Source organism: Ochotona princeps, chromosome 27, assembly GCF_030435755.1.
Source record: "Ochotona princeps isolate mOchPri1 chromosome 27, mOchPri1.hap1, whole genome shotgun sequence".
In the NCBI taxonomy this organism is placed as follows: Eukaryota; Metazoa; Chordata; class Mammalia; order Lagomorpha; family Ochotonidae; genus Ochotona; species Ochotona princeps.
In genome coordinates this window covers 10,365,625-10,384,401 of record NC_080858.1, presented here as the reverse complement: position 1 = coordinate 10,384,401, position 18,777 = coordinate 10,365,625, and the positions used below count along the sequence as shown (strand labels likewise).

The window sequence follows — 18,777 nt, the reverse complement described above, 5'->3', positions numbered from 1 at the left end:
AACAAAAAGTATGCAATGACAAGATTTTATGAAAGAGAAAAGTCCAAACAATTTAATTATGGTAGTTTTACATAGTTTCCTTTATATTCCTCTGAATTTTTACATACCTCTACGATATAGCTACAGCACTCTGAGAAGTAAGGCACGTAGTTTGGGATCCATAGCACCTTGAAGACTATACATTTAGCTATTGACACATTTAAGCTAAATTATCAAGTCAGCCCTTTCACAACCATTTGCTAATATGTCTTGAATATGAGTTGTTTTATTGCATTTTTCCTGAGATTTTTTTTTTTAAATTCCAAACAAAAGGTCTTTCTGTCAAAATATCTGGCTTCTATGATAATTATACAACTGGAAATTTCACAAACAGAAAGGAGATGGGCGGGGGACTGCAGCACCAGTCACAGGGCGGTGTTTCACTCTCCTTTCTCCACGGGAGTATATGCAGGAGCAGCGGCTAAGCTCAGCTTAGAGCACGAGGAAGTGTCATTGCGCATCCAAGGGAGCAAGGTGAGAGCCGGCGAAGATGGTAAAGACCAACTCCGCACATGGCAGTCACGTCAACCCAACAGCCTCTCAGTGGGCTGATGCTCTACGTGCTTCCTCCTCTTTGGAAGCGAACTGGAGTAAAGCAACGGGTAAACACAAACGCATGGTTCTTCTTTAAGACACGGAACTGCTCTGCAGGTGTCACAGGCCCTTGAGTTTTTATTTATAAATGTGTGCCTGACATGGCTTCACAGCTCACATGTGGAAGGTCGCAGTTAACTGGCTATGATTCTACTCAGACTTTTCAGCAGAGGCAAATGGACTGTACCTTGCAATCTTTAACCGTCCACAGTGTACTTGAACTCATTCATTTATACTTCTATTTCACATTTCTGAATTGGAACCTGAGTCCATTATTAAAAAAAAAAAGAAAGAAAACTTTTAAATTGATGTAATGGCTGTTTCCTGATCAAAATGAGCTTTCACCCATAAATATAACTTAGAAATTTTAATTATTGTTATAAAATATTTGCTTACGTACAGCAATGCCGTTGACAGCTTTAGTAGAACTGACACATTAAAAAAACAGATAATTTGAGTGATATTTTTGCTGTGATTTGAACTGGCCTATGAATGAAACTGATTAATTAAGCAAATGACTTCAAATAATGATTTTCAAGTTCTCTGTTTGTTATATGTGTAGTTATGTGTGTATAATTAAATTGAATGATATATATATTTACGTGTGCATGTATATAAACACATACACAATGCCTTCAAAATTTCATCTTGTCAGAAGATACAAGTGCTGTCAGACTTCAAAATCCATACCTAGAAATGGATCCGTGCAGATGTGTGTTTTTCTGCTAGACTACATGGATGCCAAAGATCTGGTAACAATGTACAAATGGCTGTGAGCCAAGTTACCTACTAACAGGTGATGTGCACTGCAACATTATTAAAAGTTCTATCTGCCTACTGGGTTTCCTCTTAAGGACCTGGTTTCACTTCTCTGCCTGGGGTCCATACCTGCCTCTGGCTTTGAATTTATTTCCCACTCATGCATATCCTTGGAGGCAGCAGGTGAACGGCTTAATCAGCTGGGTTCTCACTACTACCTGGCATCTGACTGTCTCCTTCTACAGTCCTGCCTCTCACAACACTGTAGGCATAAAGGGAATAAGCCAGAGATGGAAGCTCTTGCTCTCACATCCTAAAGAAAACCATTCACTGATTTTTTAAAATGCATTTTTATAGGGGCTACTGCTAGGGCACAACAGGCTAAACCTTCATATTTAAACATCAGCATGCCCTATGGGTGCAGTTTGTATCCCAGCTGATCCACTTCCCATCCAGCTCCCTGCTTGTGGCCTGGGAAAGCAGTGGAAGATGGCCCAAAGCCTTGGGACCCTGCACCTGTGTGGGAGACCTGGACACAGAAGATGTGCATATCTAATGGTCAATATGTCCACCATACTGAGTATGCAGGCTCTGTCAAAAGAGAGGGAGGCAGCGCTCACACTCAATGTGGTTTTCTCTTCCGCACAAGGTTCACTAGTGGGACTCACTTCTGCAGTTGCTCAAACAGCTTATCTTTATTTTTATTTTTTTGAAAACAGAATTGGTCTACTTGTATATGTTACAGGTGCAGTCAGAGGCAACCCATGACTTTAAAACATGCCTTTTTCTTCCTTTTTAGTAACCAAGATTGCCAAAAACTCACTGGCAGTATGTGCCCCATGGGAAAAGTAATTCCTCAGGAAAAGTAAACAAAACAAAAGCTTTCACAATTAAAATGCAGAATTCAATGCAGTAAGGGAAAGGAAAATTCTGCAAGTTTTTAGGATACGTAAATAGTTTGTTTGAAAGGCAGTTTTTACTGAGAGAAGAAACAGAGAGAAAAGAGAGAGGGAGGCCTTCCATCCTTTGGTTCACTCACCAAAGGACCACAGTGGAGCTGGACTGATTTGAATGGTGCTCATACGAGATGCCAAGCACTGCAGGCAGAGGATTGACCTGAAGTGCCACTGCAACGGCCCCATAAATATAGTTTGCAACTTTAAAAAAATTGGTGTATTTGCATGAATCGATGATCTACAAAAGTATGATAATACTCCAAGAAATGAACTAACGGTCCAGAAACAAAACAACATTGGAAAGTACAGGAAACAGAGAAAGATTTGCAAAAGCCATACAGAACCTGCACAGAACCACATATCCAACAAGCATGAATTTTCATGGTTCTGAGCTTAAACCAGTTTTCTATGAACACCCGAACGGCAATCTACTCATCTTAAATGGCTATTATTTAAAATATTCATCCTATTTCCTCAAAATGAGATACAAAAAGACTAAAAGACAGGAATAACTGTTAAAATATCAGATGTGAGAACTCAAAATCCTCACCTACAATAGATTTCTAGAAATGTTGGAGTTGCTCAAATGCCAGGACACAGTCAGATGCTAAGAGGACAAACGTGTGTACCTGTCCGCTAGAATTCAAAGACAATATGCTGAAGAAATATCTGAAATAATTTGCTGATTTTCTTCCAATGTAATCTGCTTCTATCAGTGAAAATATTTCAGTTAAGTCTCGGGCCATGATGCTCCTCCACAAAAGATACTTAGTTTAGCAGCCTAGCCACTGTTCGGAAACTGAGTTATTGCTTCTCTCTCACATAATAAAGTGGACATTTTCGCTCTTTAAATGTTCAAAGATGAACAATGTGCAATTGTGATTTGAGTGAAGACGCGCAAAGGCCACAAACCCATGGGAAACGAAGGCTTACAAGCAATATCAACAGTTACCACGGTGGAAACCATCACCTACTGCAAGAACTTATCACCACGCCGCCGCTAGTGTAATTTAATCATTAACACATCAAAAACATAGCTGAATGCTGCACTGCAAGATGATTTGGAGTAAGAATGAGATGGAATGCACCTGCCTCCAAGCCGACGATGACAAGGGAGAACAAGACACAGAGGTTCCAAAAGACACAGAGAGCACCTAAGCCAAGGTCCGGCAAGTCCTCTCCAATCTGAGCTGCAGGAGTTCAGTAAAGAGTGAACATAAACAGTGCAAATCCTGGAGCAGGAAAGAGTGTGGCTTGGTCCAAGGATTCAAACATCAGTGGCAAGTGGGATATAGATACAGGGTGAATGCAAATAACACCAATCCAACTAATTCACCTTAGGAATTCTGGGCTTATCTTACTGAGCAATGGAAAGCTATTGAAAAGCATATTCCTATCATTCCACTGCCAAAAATAAAATGAACCCCAAATTTACATTCATATTTTAAGAATATACTAGAAATAGAAAATGTGAAACTGAATTATAATGAGCAAATATTGGCTTCAGAAGCTCAGAAATAATCTAAGTTCTTTTAAATACCAACGCAAATCCTTTCCACACCTTCTGTGGTGTTTCCTCTTTAAATAAAAGTGCTACATGAGTGATCTCATTTCTTGGTGTGGCAGTAATATTAAATTGCCTAATGTAAAGCCATGCCCTCCACCCACTCCCAAATGAAAACTCAATGGTACTTACTACATCCAGCCTTATAGCTGAAGCCTGGAGGAAGGAGGAATCCTTGCTGGGCAGCTGCAGCCAGGGTCCGTTGATCAGGAGGGAATACGGGGATCATTAATGGCGGCAGCTGACCTTGAACCTGCTGAACGTGATAGAGCGAATCAAAGAGAAGCAGTTCCCAGTTTCCATGCTTCCCACCCTCCTTATATCATGACAAAAGGAAATCTTCTGGTCAGTTCCAAATACTGGAATGGAAGCTTCCCAGAACACTGGGTTGAGGGCGTTCTCTGGGACTGCCTCATGCGTCAGGACAGAGGGTCTTGGAGTTGTCAGGTTGAACCTCTAGCCTGCTGAAGAGCTTCCATTCACGGCATCATGATATCATCCATAGTGATAAAAACACCACTGCTTTGCCTAATAAGGCTTCCTAATAATGCACACATGTCATGGTTTAAAAGTCACCCCGTAGAATGAACTGAAATCCCCATCTGTAAAACTCACAAGTATAGACGACTTCTGCCTTCTGAGTGAAAACTAGCACTACAGTATTTGAAAATGACCTCTTAAATTCACACGTAATTTGGACATTTATGAAGAACAGAACTGAGAGAAAATGGGGAAAATGACTAAAACTCTTCCCCTTTCTTGATATATTAGGTTAACTATTGCCTGAAGAGAACAAAATTTCCTATGGCCATAGAATCCATCGAGACTGCATCTAGATTCCAATCCTATGAATATTACTTCACTCTGCCCTATACTTATGCTCCTATACATCCTTTTTTGAAGCAATTAGACCACTCCTCAAACCACAAACCCTTTATTCTATCATCCTTGGGATAACCTTATTATGCTGATACCACCCTCAGAATAAGAGAGTCCAACACAATGAAATAACTTTCTTCTTTTTAGAAATCATATCTAACATGATTATTTCAGTGTTATGATACGGACTGTTGTAGGCTGTTCTTTCCTAAAATGCATGTGATTACACTATTCAACGAAGATGTAAGCCAGTTATCCTGGTGAACATGATTATTAGTCTCTATCAGTGGATTCATGTTAGAAGTGAACCAGTGATACGTTTTCATAAGAACTTAGGTTAGCCTGAGAACAGCCACAATATCAAAACCTAGTCCCAGCTGCAAAAGGGGCCAAGTGGAAAAAAAAAAAAGGAGATCCACTGATAAGTTACCTTAGTACAGATCAGTGGACTTAGTTCTTGTCATTATGCACAGAGGTGAGCCAAAAAATGATTAAGTCAGCCAGCAAGGTGAAATGAGGTAGAGTACCCATTGGAACAGCCAGGCTCCTTTATGGACAGAATGCACCAGAGTGCCTAGTTTACATTTAGACGGGTTTCTAAGGGAATAGAGTCCAGTTCTTCCTGCCCTTTCTCTGTCCTCTTCCTCCTCCTACTCCTGCTGAGTATGAATTACAAAAAGTCCCCCTCCTAGGTTTTACTGCCAATTGTCAGACTGGATAACCCAACCCGTAGAACTGATTTCCCTAGGGTGTCTTCCTTGGGGAAAGGCTGTGAAAGTTTTATTGCTGCATGGTATCAGGCTGAGTGACCTGCCTTGTATCTGGCAGATTAGATTCCCCTAGGGGACCTTCCTCTAGGGGAGGTTGGGACCACCTACAGAGCTATTGGAGTACAGGCAAGGGTTTGTAGTGTAAAATAGTAGGCTGTTTCTAAGGAGTACTTTCAAAGTTGTTAACTTTCTTTTTGAAGCAACTTGTTTATTAGGGTTGGGGTCTCTGTCTGTCTCTCTTTCTCCCTGGCGCTCTCTTTCACACATACACATTTCTAATTTTCTACCCAAGAGGTTCATGTTCAACTACGTAGCCACAGCATGTTCATTACTAGTTCTCTCTCCAATGTCATTTGCCAGAATTGCTCACAACAAATGGATGTTTCTCCAACAGTGTAAACTCCCCTTCCTCCATCCTATCTACCCAGCAACACCCAGCCTCCATTACCCTCCCTCTTCCCTGCCTTTATCCTGTTTAGATGATGCCTCCAGAGTTGTTCAAACAAGAGAAGGTTGGGAAAGCAATGCCTGCATTCTGAGGGTAAAAGGAAGTGGATATCTGAGGGCAGTGCATGCTTCCACAAGCTGGCCACCACTTTCTAAAGGACATGCAAACAAATGCATTATGTTCTACTTCCTTGATGCTTCTCAGACCGTCCTTGGCCAGACTGTCTCAGGTGGGTTTGTTTCCTACCGTTAATAGATGTGAATTTGGGATCAAATTTTTTTAAAATCACAAAGCTGATACTCGATTCTTTTCCACCAACCCTTCCATATATTAAATACTTGGGTAATGTGAGAGGAGTTAGACTGGGTAGTAGGCAGTTAGGGTTTTCTGGGTCCCCAAGTCATTTTTTTCTCAAATATAAAGGGGTATTTTCCCCACCATGTCTTGGATTCACCAGAACACGTCTCTCCCAAGACAAATGCATATCTTATCAGGAGTGCTTCCCCCAGGAGACAAGGGTGACATTAACATATCTATTCCCCACCTGAAGCCTCCGCCCAATTCTGTCTCCAGCCATTGCCAAGGGGGAGGGCTTCAGACTGGCCTCTTCATCATTAGAAAGGGACCAAGGAAGTTGGCCAGTGACACCTTTCTGGCCTTTTGTCCCAAGGCCTGGTACCATGGAAACCAGGAATTTCCTTTGTTTATGGAGAAATATCTTTGAGAGGAACCTTTAAAAGATACTTTCCCCACCATTAATATGGGTTTTTCTCTCAGCTTTTCCTCCTGCCACTATGGCAGAGGACTAGGGTCTTTTAGCTTTTCCTCCTGCCACTATGGCAGGGGTAAGGGTCTTTTCTATCTCAGAACCCCCTCCCGTCACTAGGACGGGAGTCTCCTTTCTTAGCTTTTCTAATAAATCTTACTTTAAAACTAAACTGTGTCCGCATGAAAATTCTTTCCTGCGAGACAAGAATTTGAGGTTGCTGCAGTATTCGGAGTTCAAAAACCCTACAACAGTAGTATTTAATAAATACATTTACTAAGTGCATTAACCTAAGCTTGACAGTAGAGATTTTTTTTTTTTTAAAGATTTTCTTACTATTGGAAAGTCGGATATACAGAGAGGAGGAGAGACAGAGAGGAAGATCTTCCATCCGATGATTCACTCCCCAAGTGAGCCTCAACGGGCCGGTACGCGCCAATCCGATGCCGGGAACCAGGAACCTCTTCCAGGTCTCCCACGTGGGTGCAGGGTCCCAAAGCACTGGGCCGTCCTCTCCTGCTTTCCCAGGTCACAAGCAGGGAGCTGGATGGGAAGTGGAGCTGCCGGGATTAGAACCGGCGCCCATATGGGATCCCGGGGCTTTCAAGGCGAGGACTTTAGCCACTAGGCCAGGCCGCCGGGCCCGACAGTAGAGATTTAAGAGTGAACAACAATCTGCCTGTTCAACCCCCGCTCCCCCACACAGAGCACTTACAAATCCATTTGGTCACTGATTCCAGCAGTGCATCGGAAACTATCTTTCAGACATTTTTCCCCATTTGGCCTTATGCTACTGGGGCTCTTAAAATACCTACCAATCTCTTCCTTTCTACCTTTTTTCATTTGTCTGTCTTCAGGTTCTCTTTATTTTACTTTTCACAGTAAAGCTCTGAGCTGTATCGGAAATTCTAGCTGGCAAATTTGGGGAAGCGGAGTGAGGATTTCAGAAGGAAGGAGACACGAAGAAAGAAAGCATAAAGGAGGAAAAGCTCTGTGAAGAATGGGAGATAGGTTTTAAGCCATGGATACACATTGGAGAAATCCCATTGGCCAAAATTATCAGGCCCCACGCGGAGCCTAGAGGCTAAAGTCCTAGCCTAAAATGTGCTGGGATTCCATATGGGCACTGGTTCTAGTCCTGGCAGCCCTGCTTCGCATCCAGCTCCCTGCTTGTGGCCTGGGAAAGCAGTCGAGCACGGCCCTAAGCCTTGGCACCCTGCACCCGCGTGGGAGACCTGGAGGAGGCTCCCTGCTCCTGGTTTTGGATCGGCTCAGTCCCAGCTGTTGTGGACACTTGGGGAGTGAATGAACGGAGGGAAGATCTTCCTCTCTGTATATATGACTTTGCAATTAAAATAAATCTTTAAAAAATTTTTTTTAAATATCATGACCACAAGAAAGAAGTCACAAAAAGGGAATTGCAAGAGGCAGGGAACAAAAAGCATGTTACGATTAGCACTGAAGATTTGCACAGCCAGCCAACTGATTACAAACTCACCGATTCGAGTGTGTCTACAACACAGTCAGCCTGACGTGCAATGGCATTCATTGCAAAGCAAAACCAGCTTGGTGCTTGTTCCACCAATGCAAGGAAGGCAGACCAGAAATTAAAGAGCCAGGCAACTAACCAACCAACTGCCCACACCACCTAAGTGTTATCACCACACTCCTTCTATTACATTGTTGTTTATATTCACCATATTTTGCATAGCACATCTTCATTTTTCTAAAATGCCATTGGTTATAAGATACACCACAAAGTTTCTAAGAGCATTTTGGAGAGAGAAGCAAAAGCCTTAATGCGCACATATCTAAAGGTAACAAGAGACCACAAATTTAGATATACAAAACTTAGGGAAAATGGCTTCTAGAAATACAGCATCAGTTTTTCACCTGTGAGAATCACCAGTTTCTTCCCAGCCCAAAGAAATTGGCTTCTCCAGGGTAAGACACAAGATATCAGCAACCTTTAAAGGTCCTTCAGTGAGTCCAGTGCGTAGTCTGTTTTGAGGGCATTGGTTTAAAAAATTCTCAAGTCACTGTCAACCTGTTGCTATTGCCTCTCACAAATCACCTTTTGGAATATATAAGAGCACTAGAAAAAGTTTTTGAAAATGAATTTAAAAAACACATTTTTGACACAAATTTTGAAATCCATGTATATGATGATCTTCACAAAGATGAGGGAAAACATGTATTACGACAAAAAAAAGAATAGATACCAGAAGCTTTACAACACAACAGACATATTTTAAGCTCACTTTTCCAGACTTTCCCAGTCATGGAAAATGAGACTTTCCTGATGATGACAGATTTTGGTTTCTACAAGCATACAATCAGCTATTAAGCTATATTTTTCATAAAATTCCTTCAAAATGATCCATGTGTCTGTATTTCATTTTTAATTATAGGATTACAAAGAATTACCGGAAAGGCAGAGAATGGGAGGCAAGCAGGTGCACAGAGACCCCATCCGCTGGTTCACTCCCCAGAGGTTCACCATGCCCAGGGCCAGGCTGAAGCCAAAATTGGGAACTGGGTATGTAATCCACGTCCCAGATGTGATTGGCAGGAGCCCAGCTCCTGCAGTCATGATGGCTGCCTTCACCATGGCCTGCATGAGCAGGGAGCAGGAAGCAGGAGCAGGAATGTAAACAGAGGCAGGAATCCAAGTCAGGTCCTGTGATGCAAGATGTAGGCATGTTACCCAGCACCTAAGCTGCTAAGCTAACTACCTTGCCCTGCATCTCACTGTATCTTGTCTTTACCAATCCCTCTTGCTTTTACCTGAGAAAACCATATTCCTTAGTACGCTGTTCAAGAATCTTCAAATCTGCACCCAGACTATTTTCCCAGGAGTTTCTGTCCTCCTCCTCCTTCATCCTCCACTCTAGCCCCAATGGATCAGGGCTACTTCCTTGAACACTCTGTGTTTCTTCAAATTCCAATGTGTTCAGCAATAGTTTCTCTTGTGTTGAATTATTTCTCTTTTTCTTTTTGGCAAAAAAAGAACAAACTATGAAGTCTTCAAAGACTTTTGAGACTCGTGATGTCTTTGCCTTTGAAGCAATTCTCAACTTTCCAGGCAGAAAAAACTGCTACTTTAAATTTTGTAAAGCTAACATAATACTTGAATGAAAGTTATGTATAGAACACCCAGTTACGCCTCTGACCTTCCCCCTGGGCAGAGGTTTGGGGGATGGGGTGGGACTGTTCTCCACTGACCAATCACTCATTCTACCTCCAGAGTACAATTGTGGCCAGCAGAAACTCTTCTATGTAGCAACAAGTCACAAACAAAAGCTGCATGAATTACATCTTGCTACCACTCTAGCAACATCTTCCCGTATCAGCCTCAAATGGCCACCAAAAGCCCATGGAGAAGGAAGCAGTGATGGAATGACTGGGCAGGAATCCAGTTGCACCAGAGAGAAACAAGAGGATAAAGGACTGAGAGCTGGGCTGTCACACCAGGAAAGGATCGCATACACTATGATGTATCTGTGATGCTTGGAGGGCTACACCCACAAAACACAGGAGTGATTTAGAAACATCACCAATCTATCCCAAATCTAGAATGGACACTTATGCCTCCCTGTCATGTTCTGGCAGCACATTGTTTTAATTTTTTTGAACTTCATGTCACATCTTAGCAATATTCAAAATCACTACAATTTTATTTTTCAGACACTGCCTGGACTTTCACCATTTTTGTAAATTCTTTTTAAAATACAGAATTTCTATTTAATTATTTTGATGTCTTGATGCCAAGAGCGTTATTTCCTTCTATTGACTCAAGTCTTCATATAATTCTGCTGGTTTTCTAAGTTATTTTATTTGTTAGGTGATTTCTTAAACACATTTTTAATGCTATTGTTTAGGAAACATTTCCTTGCTAATGTTGTTGACATTTGTGTATGGAAATTTTTATTAATATAATTTATTTATACTTCAACATTATATATTTCTTTACAAAATTTTTCAATATCTTAAAGAACAAAAAAGAATTCTGAGGCCTTTATTATTCTGTCTAAACTTCATTGTTCTTACGGATTAAGTAACTGGAATGCATTATTTGGAATAACTTCTTTGTATCTTAATTTTTCAAGACCCACCTTAAAGAATAACAGTATTTTAAATAAGAAGAGTCTAGAGATCATTGGCTATTACACAACGATAGTGCTGATAAGAAAACTAAGACCTGGTTTGGCCGCACAGTTCCAAATCTCCCATCTGGGTAAAGGCAAAGTTAACACTGCAACTACATCTTCTGATCCTCAGTCTGTTCGCCAAAGTGGAAACGTAATGGGGAAGAAAGGCACAAACGAAAAACAAATATTATATTTCATGGTCACATCATACTGAAGAAGCAAGAGACTATACTTTCTTAAAATATCATGAAATAGATGTGTAGGGTTGTATACATTAATATTTAGGGTAAAAAGTAAGATAACTATAAACCAAAATACTTGGTTAATCCATGCGTGTTACTGGAAGTTCAAATCAAAACACAGTTGATCCTTCTTCTGCACAGGTGTTATTCATGAAGTTGCTGAACATTAAAATTGACTCAGACCTCACTATTGACGCTGGAGGGGCTTTGGTGTTCATTTGAGGACATGGGCAGAACAATGAAAACTTTTATTTGTAATTTTGTTGCTTACAATGTCCCCCAATATTTTTTTAAAGTGCTGTCTAATATTGTTATGTGCAAGAAGGCTGTGTGTATGTGGTCTATAGAGAAAACAGGGCTGTTTAGGTAAGCTTTGCTTAGGTGTTTAATGGATTAACAGTAACTGATGAACAAGGTGACCTCAAACAGAAACACTGATGAAATAAAGGACACAGACTGATGAGCTATGAAAATGCTGTGACCAGAAGTTCACACGACCCCAGCTCGCTCTCTCCTAGGAGAGAGCTGCTCAGTAGCTCAATGTGCACAGCAAGTTTATAGCATAAGCATAAATAATGAGCAAACTGTATTACTTCTACATCTTAACTAATTTTGCACTCACTGCTCCTAGAATTTAGTCTTACTTTGGCACCAAGAAAACATCATACTAAAACAATTAAATGTTTTCTGTAAAAATTCTAAAATATATTTCTCCTACGGTTAGTAATTCATTTTATATTATTTGGTAGTTGTATTTCAAAATCCTAATCACTCTTAACATGATTTTTTTCTTTTACTTAATGCATGAAATTTTCTTTAAACTCTTAATTAAAGTTTAAAATGTGTGACATTTGTAATTAATAGACGTAATGGGGCATGTTACAAGACAAAATAAAATAAATTTGGGAGGATTATTTCTATATTCTTTAAATCTTAAAGTGAAATATGTCTACACATTTTGCACTTCTTCCAACAAGTGGTACACTGAGTACTATCCTCTAAAATTTAATGAATGCAACACAAGTCAACCACATTATCAAATTTACAAAGAACAAGTAAATATCATTTATTCATATAGATGTTATTCTTAAAGATTCTCTTGTGAAACCTTTCATTGGCTTCCTGAATTTATTAAGTAGACTATTAAGAGAATCAATCTAGCTTCCAGTTGCATGGGTCAATTTATTATTCATCCAATCAATAATCCCTAAATAGAATGTACACTTTTTGCTAACTAAGAATTAAATGATGAACACAAATACATTCCTGTTCTCTGAAAATCCTGATGATTGTTTTGACTAAATGGATGGATTAGTAAACCGCAATTAATTCTACAATAGAAGTTCATGTAAGACACTATGAAAGTATGGAAAAGACACACAAACAGAAATCAGTACAAGCCTCATGGAGATAGGCATGGCAGAGTGTCTGCAGAAACCAGATTTAGCCAGGTACACAGATACTGACATGAGAAAAAAAAAATTTAGCAGGTTGGGAGATGTGAAGCAAAGAACAGAGGCAAGGCAAGCATGTAATTTGAAGGATATTACCACCAAGCTAGAGGTGGAAATGCTAGAATGCAAACTACTGTTGAGCAATCTAGGGCTCTGGGGATTCAGAGAGATGAAACAGTGGAGATGAAATGCCCAGATGGGCATCTGATGTCAAAGGGCAGTATACAGAACAAGTTGGAGGCAAATACACTGGTACTGTGCAACAGAGTGTGGCAGTGTGAGCAGTCACAGTACAGTTGAAATGTTTTGGGTACAAGAATTGCAAAGAGGACAACAGAATCAAAGATAATGTCTAGTTGTTGTTTAGTTATGCTATTCTTTTAAAAGAGTTTAAACTTGTTTGAAAGGCAGAAAGAGATCTTGAATCTGCTGGCTCACTTCCCAAACACCTGCACCAGTTAGGTCTCACCAGTTCTGGGGAAAGGAATTTAGTACTCAACCCAGGTCTCCAACATGAGTCATGTGTATTTGCCCATCACCCATTGCCTCTCAGGTTGAGACTCATTAGCAGTGCCTGAACTCCAACCCAGGCACTGAGATTAGGAATGTGGATTTACCAAGCAACATCTTCACTATTACACCGAATGCCCACCTCTGTTTCTCGTTTTAGAGTGCCATCAAACAACTAAAAAGAAAGCCAGAAACAAAATAGTGGTGACTATCACAGAATGATGAGTAAAGTGTTTCAGACAAGGATTGGGAAGAAGTGTGGTGCGTAACAAGTGTTCCCTGGAAATCTCTTGATGGATACTCCCGTCTGCAGCTGAGGGCAGAGGTCACCCAAGACTATGTCATGGGAAGTGGTTTGTTTATGAAATAAACAGTATAACCTAGGAAACACATGAAAACCTACAGAGCAAGATGGGTTAAAATGATCTCGATCGCATCAACATTCCATAAAGGGCAAAGGCAGAGGAGCCTAGCAGCAGAAGAATGAAGAGAGTAAGAATACAACGTCACAAAAGCAATGGAATGTTAAGATGGGGGAATGAACAATGGGAAAAAAGGTCAAAGCATGTTCAGAGACCAAAAAATAACGTATCTCAAGATTATTTTTTGAAAGGTGAATCAAACAGCATCATTCCAGTAGAAGGAAGGGCAGAAGGCATATTGCAGAGGTTGAGGACTCAGAAACAGCAAAGAAAATGAACACTACAGGTAGTCTGCTCTTCAGAGGGCGTTGTGGTGGGACAGGTGACCTGAACTGCAAAGTGTGGAATGTTGGAGAAGAAGTGTGTGCCTTTAAGTGCAAACTTCTGAGTGCATTTACAGCAGAAAGGAGGGTAGAAGCAATTCAGATTGCAGTACAAGAAAGGGAGACATGAGCCGGTGGATCGGACTGCAGAGAAGACTGCCAGGCCAGGCAGAGGTGGAAGGAGTGACCAATCACCCTTGGCTCTGAGCCACTGAGCTAAATAAAGGGAGGCAGGTGGATTTTCCAAGTAGACGATTGAGAGGGCAAGGAAAACTGGGCCTGTTGGAGACATTCGCTGAGTGAGGAAGACCAGGTCAGATCCTGAGAATGACAGGAACTGGGATCTACGCATGGAGTGGGCAGCGTTTGGGAGGGCCACAGTGAGAGCGGAGAGCGAAGCAGATCCCAGCCTAGGGAAGAGCCTGATGTAAAATCCTGAGACCCTTTGGGGAACCACACAAATCGCAGTGCTGAGAGATCACCATTCTCAGTCGATTTGCCTTTCTTGAAGCTGTCTAGTCACTGCAGTGAATTCCAACACCCAAATCAGAAAAGGTCAAGGGCAGAAATGGGTTAGCACAAGTGGGTTACGGGGAAATGCAGACTGTGTTTGCTCTACCATGGCTTACTGCTTCAGAGCAGGAAGAGGGGCCCGGATGACTTTACTGAAGGGGCAGAAAACAGGCAACTCCAAGAATTGGCGAGACTTTCCGTATCTCAGGGAGCAAGTCTCCTTGGGAATGAGACTGTGTGAGAGCTCAGACAGCACAAACTTCCAAAAGGAGATGTGTTTCAAGTGCGTACACAAAAGCAAAAATAAAAGACAGCTCTATGGTTGAAGTCAGCTCATTTACAAATAAACCGTAATATCTGCAGCTTTTTCAAATGCTGCTCCAGAGTTTAGCGCAGCGAGTGCCAGGGTGCTTCAGCACACAGCATCCTCAGAGATTTGTTCACCTACAACTCCCTCACCTTCAGCAGGAATCACAGAAGCTGTGTGGTAGCACCACGGCAACAGAACATCCAAATGAGATGACAAGAGGGTGTTAGATAGGGAAGATAATACAATTACCCAAACTGCAGCCACCAGCATAGGAAACCTGACTTGGCAACATTAGCATGAAGAGACATGGGATCTTTGATGCCCACTGATAGTCTGATTTTTCATTTCACGTAAATTTGAATTGTCAGTTTACCCTCCTAATTGCAACAGCACTTAGAAAAAAATATTAAAAATAAAGGAGTCGACGTATCTTCCAATGAATCTACTAGGAAGACTAAAGAACAGTTCGTTGATGGATATGGGAACACACACAGCTAAAATCCCAACCCCTGTCTCAAACTTCCTAGCTATCAGTCTGGGCTTTTATCAGCTCTAATTTCATCTCACTAAAGACAAAGACAAAGTAGCCATCTTCTTTTTGAACAAAAATGAACAGCCATGTGGATTTTTACATAGTACTCTTCTTCGGCAAAAAGCCACAGAACTTTTTTTTTTGTTTAAATCGTTTCCAAGGATGAAAGTGGCTTTGCCAAGCAAAGTGGCTTCAAAACAGGCCTCAAAAATACTAATAGAAAGACAGATGGTTCTACTAAGAGTTTGGCTGCCAAGATTGAAAAAAAAAAATAAAAAGAAAAAAAAAGGGAGAAAGAGAAAAGAGTGATGCTGGGGAAGCTGACTGCAAAGTTATCTGATGATTACAAATACTTTTGTCCCACTGCAAGTGTTAACTCTGCCTCCAGGGCTGATGGAGCCAAAATACTAACTTCCCCACATCCGATCCCTCAGTATTCCCACCCCTTCTAAATGAAGTCTGTCGGTGCCAAGCCCCCAAACACAGCAGAAGCATGCACTTGATTCTGACTGACTGCTCTGCAGAAACAAAACACTGTGCTGAAGAACTCCTATTTAGGAACAGACCCACAAGGAAAATTGCTTTTCTTTTCAAAACTGCCTGTCACATCTTCTTGTTCTAACTCTCCTTCTCTTCCTCCTCCCTGTCACCCAAGGGCCCCTGGGCCCTATGAGTTCAGATGATACAAACTCAATTTGTATCAAGAAGACAAGGAACAGCACCGCAGAGTGGGGGGAGATGGCTCACGAGCCTGGAGAGATAACCCAGGCCGGACACAGCACAATTTTCTTCCCAAACTACTGCTACAATAATACCTCCACTTTATTTCCTTCAGGGCAACTGTCATTTCTTTTTAACCAGATTGCTACTAGATATAATAGAAATTGAAATATTATATGGTCACTGACTCTTCCTTTCAATGGCTCATTTCACTACTGCATTTCTACTTTTGCATGATGTGTTTATTGTTGGCATTGTTAGTAGGATACAACTGCTTCCAGATGATAGAGAATTAAGACTGCCGTCACTTGAAGGCGATGGGATTTCATTCTTCATGCTACGTGGCTTTGACTTCATCACTCTCCTTGTCTAACAGCAGGCATGATTTTCAAAGCACAAGCATTACATTCTCATGAAGCATCATTTTAATATACGTAGAAATAAAATCTTGAACCCAGACAAATGACATTTATTATAAACAAAATGTATGCTTAAGCAAAGTGCATTTGGTAACGTTTGAAAATTAGAAGCTGATATCCTTATAAACATAACTGTGGAAAAACAAAACAACAAAACAAGGTGGAAAATAAGAAAACAACTGTAAACAAGCATGGAAGAAACTCAGTTCAAAAGATACTCCAAAAAGTGTGTTATATAGTATTGATCTCAGTTTAGGATCAACTCTATATCATAAAGCAGCATTTACACAGTTGTTTATTAACCGAAATCCATTCTACAAGTTATTAAAGTCAAATGACAATGGGCCTTGCTTATTTTTCAAAGACTTATTTAGATTAAAAAAATTTTAGAACATTTATTAAATATATGATATTGGGCAAATTAAGAATTTGTAACTTCAGATGTCCACACTCCCCCCCGCCCCAAGACTGTGGATTTTTTTTAAAATTTTGAAATTTATGGTTTAATTCCATAAGGTCTGGGATTTCCCTACCAACTCCTCAAATCCCCACCCTGAAGATTTATTTATTTATTAAAAAGGCAGAGAGAGAGAAAGAGAGAGAGAGAGAGAGAGAGAGAGAGAGAGAGAGAGATCGCAGATCTTCCATCTATTGGCTCACCACCCAAGTGCTCATAATGGGTCCAGCTGAAGCCAGGAGCCAGGAACTCCATGTGGGTCTCCCAAGTGGGAGGCAGGAACCCATGCTCCTGAGTCATTATCTGCTGAGTCATTATCAGGCACATTAGCAGGGAGATGAGTCAGCAGTGGAGGGACCAAGAATCCAGCTAGCACTCCAATATGGGGCACTTGAAAGCTTAATGAGCTGTGACCCAAGGGCCCTCATCACGCTCGACAAAAGCATAGTAGCCCACATGAGCATTCAGTGTTGTCTGCCCATGTGAATACATTACGCTCTGTACATATTAGCTCAATATTATATCACCCATTACTATCTCAACTATGATTTACAGAAAAATGAAAACCTAAAATATAATGCTAGACATGAAATATAACAATTTTCAGTTATATTCCTAAAGAGATCAAAGTCTGAAAACTAGACCAGCTAGAATATTGATTCTAAAACTCAAAAATCAAAAATATAATTAGAAAATCAGAATAAAGCTGAGTTTTATGTTTCATAATATTTTGCTCAACTGCTATAATAGATGGATTTTTTTGATGCAATATAAATCTCCTTTCAAACACAGCTTTTTGTTTAATTTACATTTCAGAAATTATTCTGGGAGGAATGAAGTTGGGTGCCTACTAATGAAAACGGTTGGTAGAGTGGTGAGACTATTGAGTCATTGGCTGGAAACACTGAATCTCTTAGTATCTACTGAAGTGTATATTTTACACGCTCAGTCTTTACTGCATGTAAATTCTGTCCCCCCCCCAATCACAAAATATACGTATTTTCAACTTGCAAAATACTTAACTTCACTACTACCTGTAAACAAGTTTCTATTTAAATCATCTTTTCAGGCACAGAGTCTGACAGAGTGAAAACCTTCGTCTCTACTGGTTCATTCCCCAAATGCCTGCAACAGGACTTGGGGAGAGAAAAGTACCTGGGTCTCCCGCGTGGGTGGCAGGGACCCAAGAACTTGTGCGTCATCTGCTGGCTTATAAGAACAGGAATAGGAAGTTGAGATTCAGAGTGGAGCGAGGTCTCGAACCCAGGCTCCCTGCTACAGGCTGGGAACATTCTAGGCTGTGTCTTAGTCACTATGGCAATGGCCCGCCACTAAATGATCTATAGAAGATAAGATTTTAAAAATTTAGGAGGTTTTTACATCAATGGTGGCATTTTGAATGACTTTGTATCTTTGTATTGCATTCCAGTTTTTTTTCTAATACCCAGTATGCACATGTGTTTTAATCATATTAAAACTGGTGTAGGTGCCATAGCACAGCAAGTTAAGCCACCACTTGGAGCACACACATCACCCACTGAGTGTCTGGCATTGAGTGTTGGCACTGCCTCCGATTTCCAGCTTCCTGCTAACGTGTCTGGGAGGGAGCAGATGATTGCCCAAGAAGCCAGGTTCCTGCCACCCGCACGGGAGCCAGGATGGAATTCCTGGCTTACTGGCATCTTCATGGCCCAGAGCTGAGCGAGTGAACAAGAGGAACAATTCTGTCAGCCAATCTCTCTCTGTGCCTTTAAAATAAAGAAGAAAAAATAAACCCTTCAAAACTGAGAAGTCTAAATACTGATTTGCTTTTAAAAACTTCTGATAAAGGAGATGAAACAGAGTACCACAGTGTTTACCATTAATAGAAAGATACTTAACTTAGCATTTGCTATGCTCTGTTAAATGGTTGATAATCCCTAAGCAAAAAATTGTAAGTCATTATTTAT

The 18,777-nt window shown here is 40.8% G+C and overlaps 1 protein-coding gene across 9 annotated transcripts in view; it reads right to left on the bottom strand.

Annotated features, from left to right (window-relative positions):
• The window catches only part of SOX5 (SRY-box transcription factor 5), a 569,607-nt gene that overhangs the window by 121,471 nt on the left and 429,359 nt on the right, over positions 1 to 18,777 (bottom strand). For 5 of the 9 annotated variants that reach the window (XM_058655909.1, XM_058655908.1, XM_058655912.1 and 2 more), the window contains one exon: positions 4,045 to 4,168. The exons of 1 other annotated variant lie outside the window; for it this stretch is intronic. In XM_058655909.1, coding sequence (XP_058511892.1) covers positions 4,045 to 4,168 — 124 coding nt within the window. The remainder of the gene's footprint in view (positions 1 to 4,044; positions 4,169 to 18,777) is intronic. 3 more of the 9 variants (XM_058655911.1, XM_012929085.3, XM_058655913.1) reach the window with 1 other exon arrangement.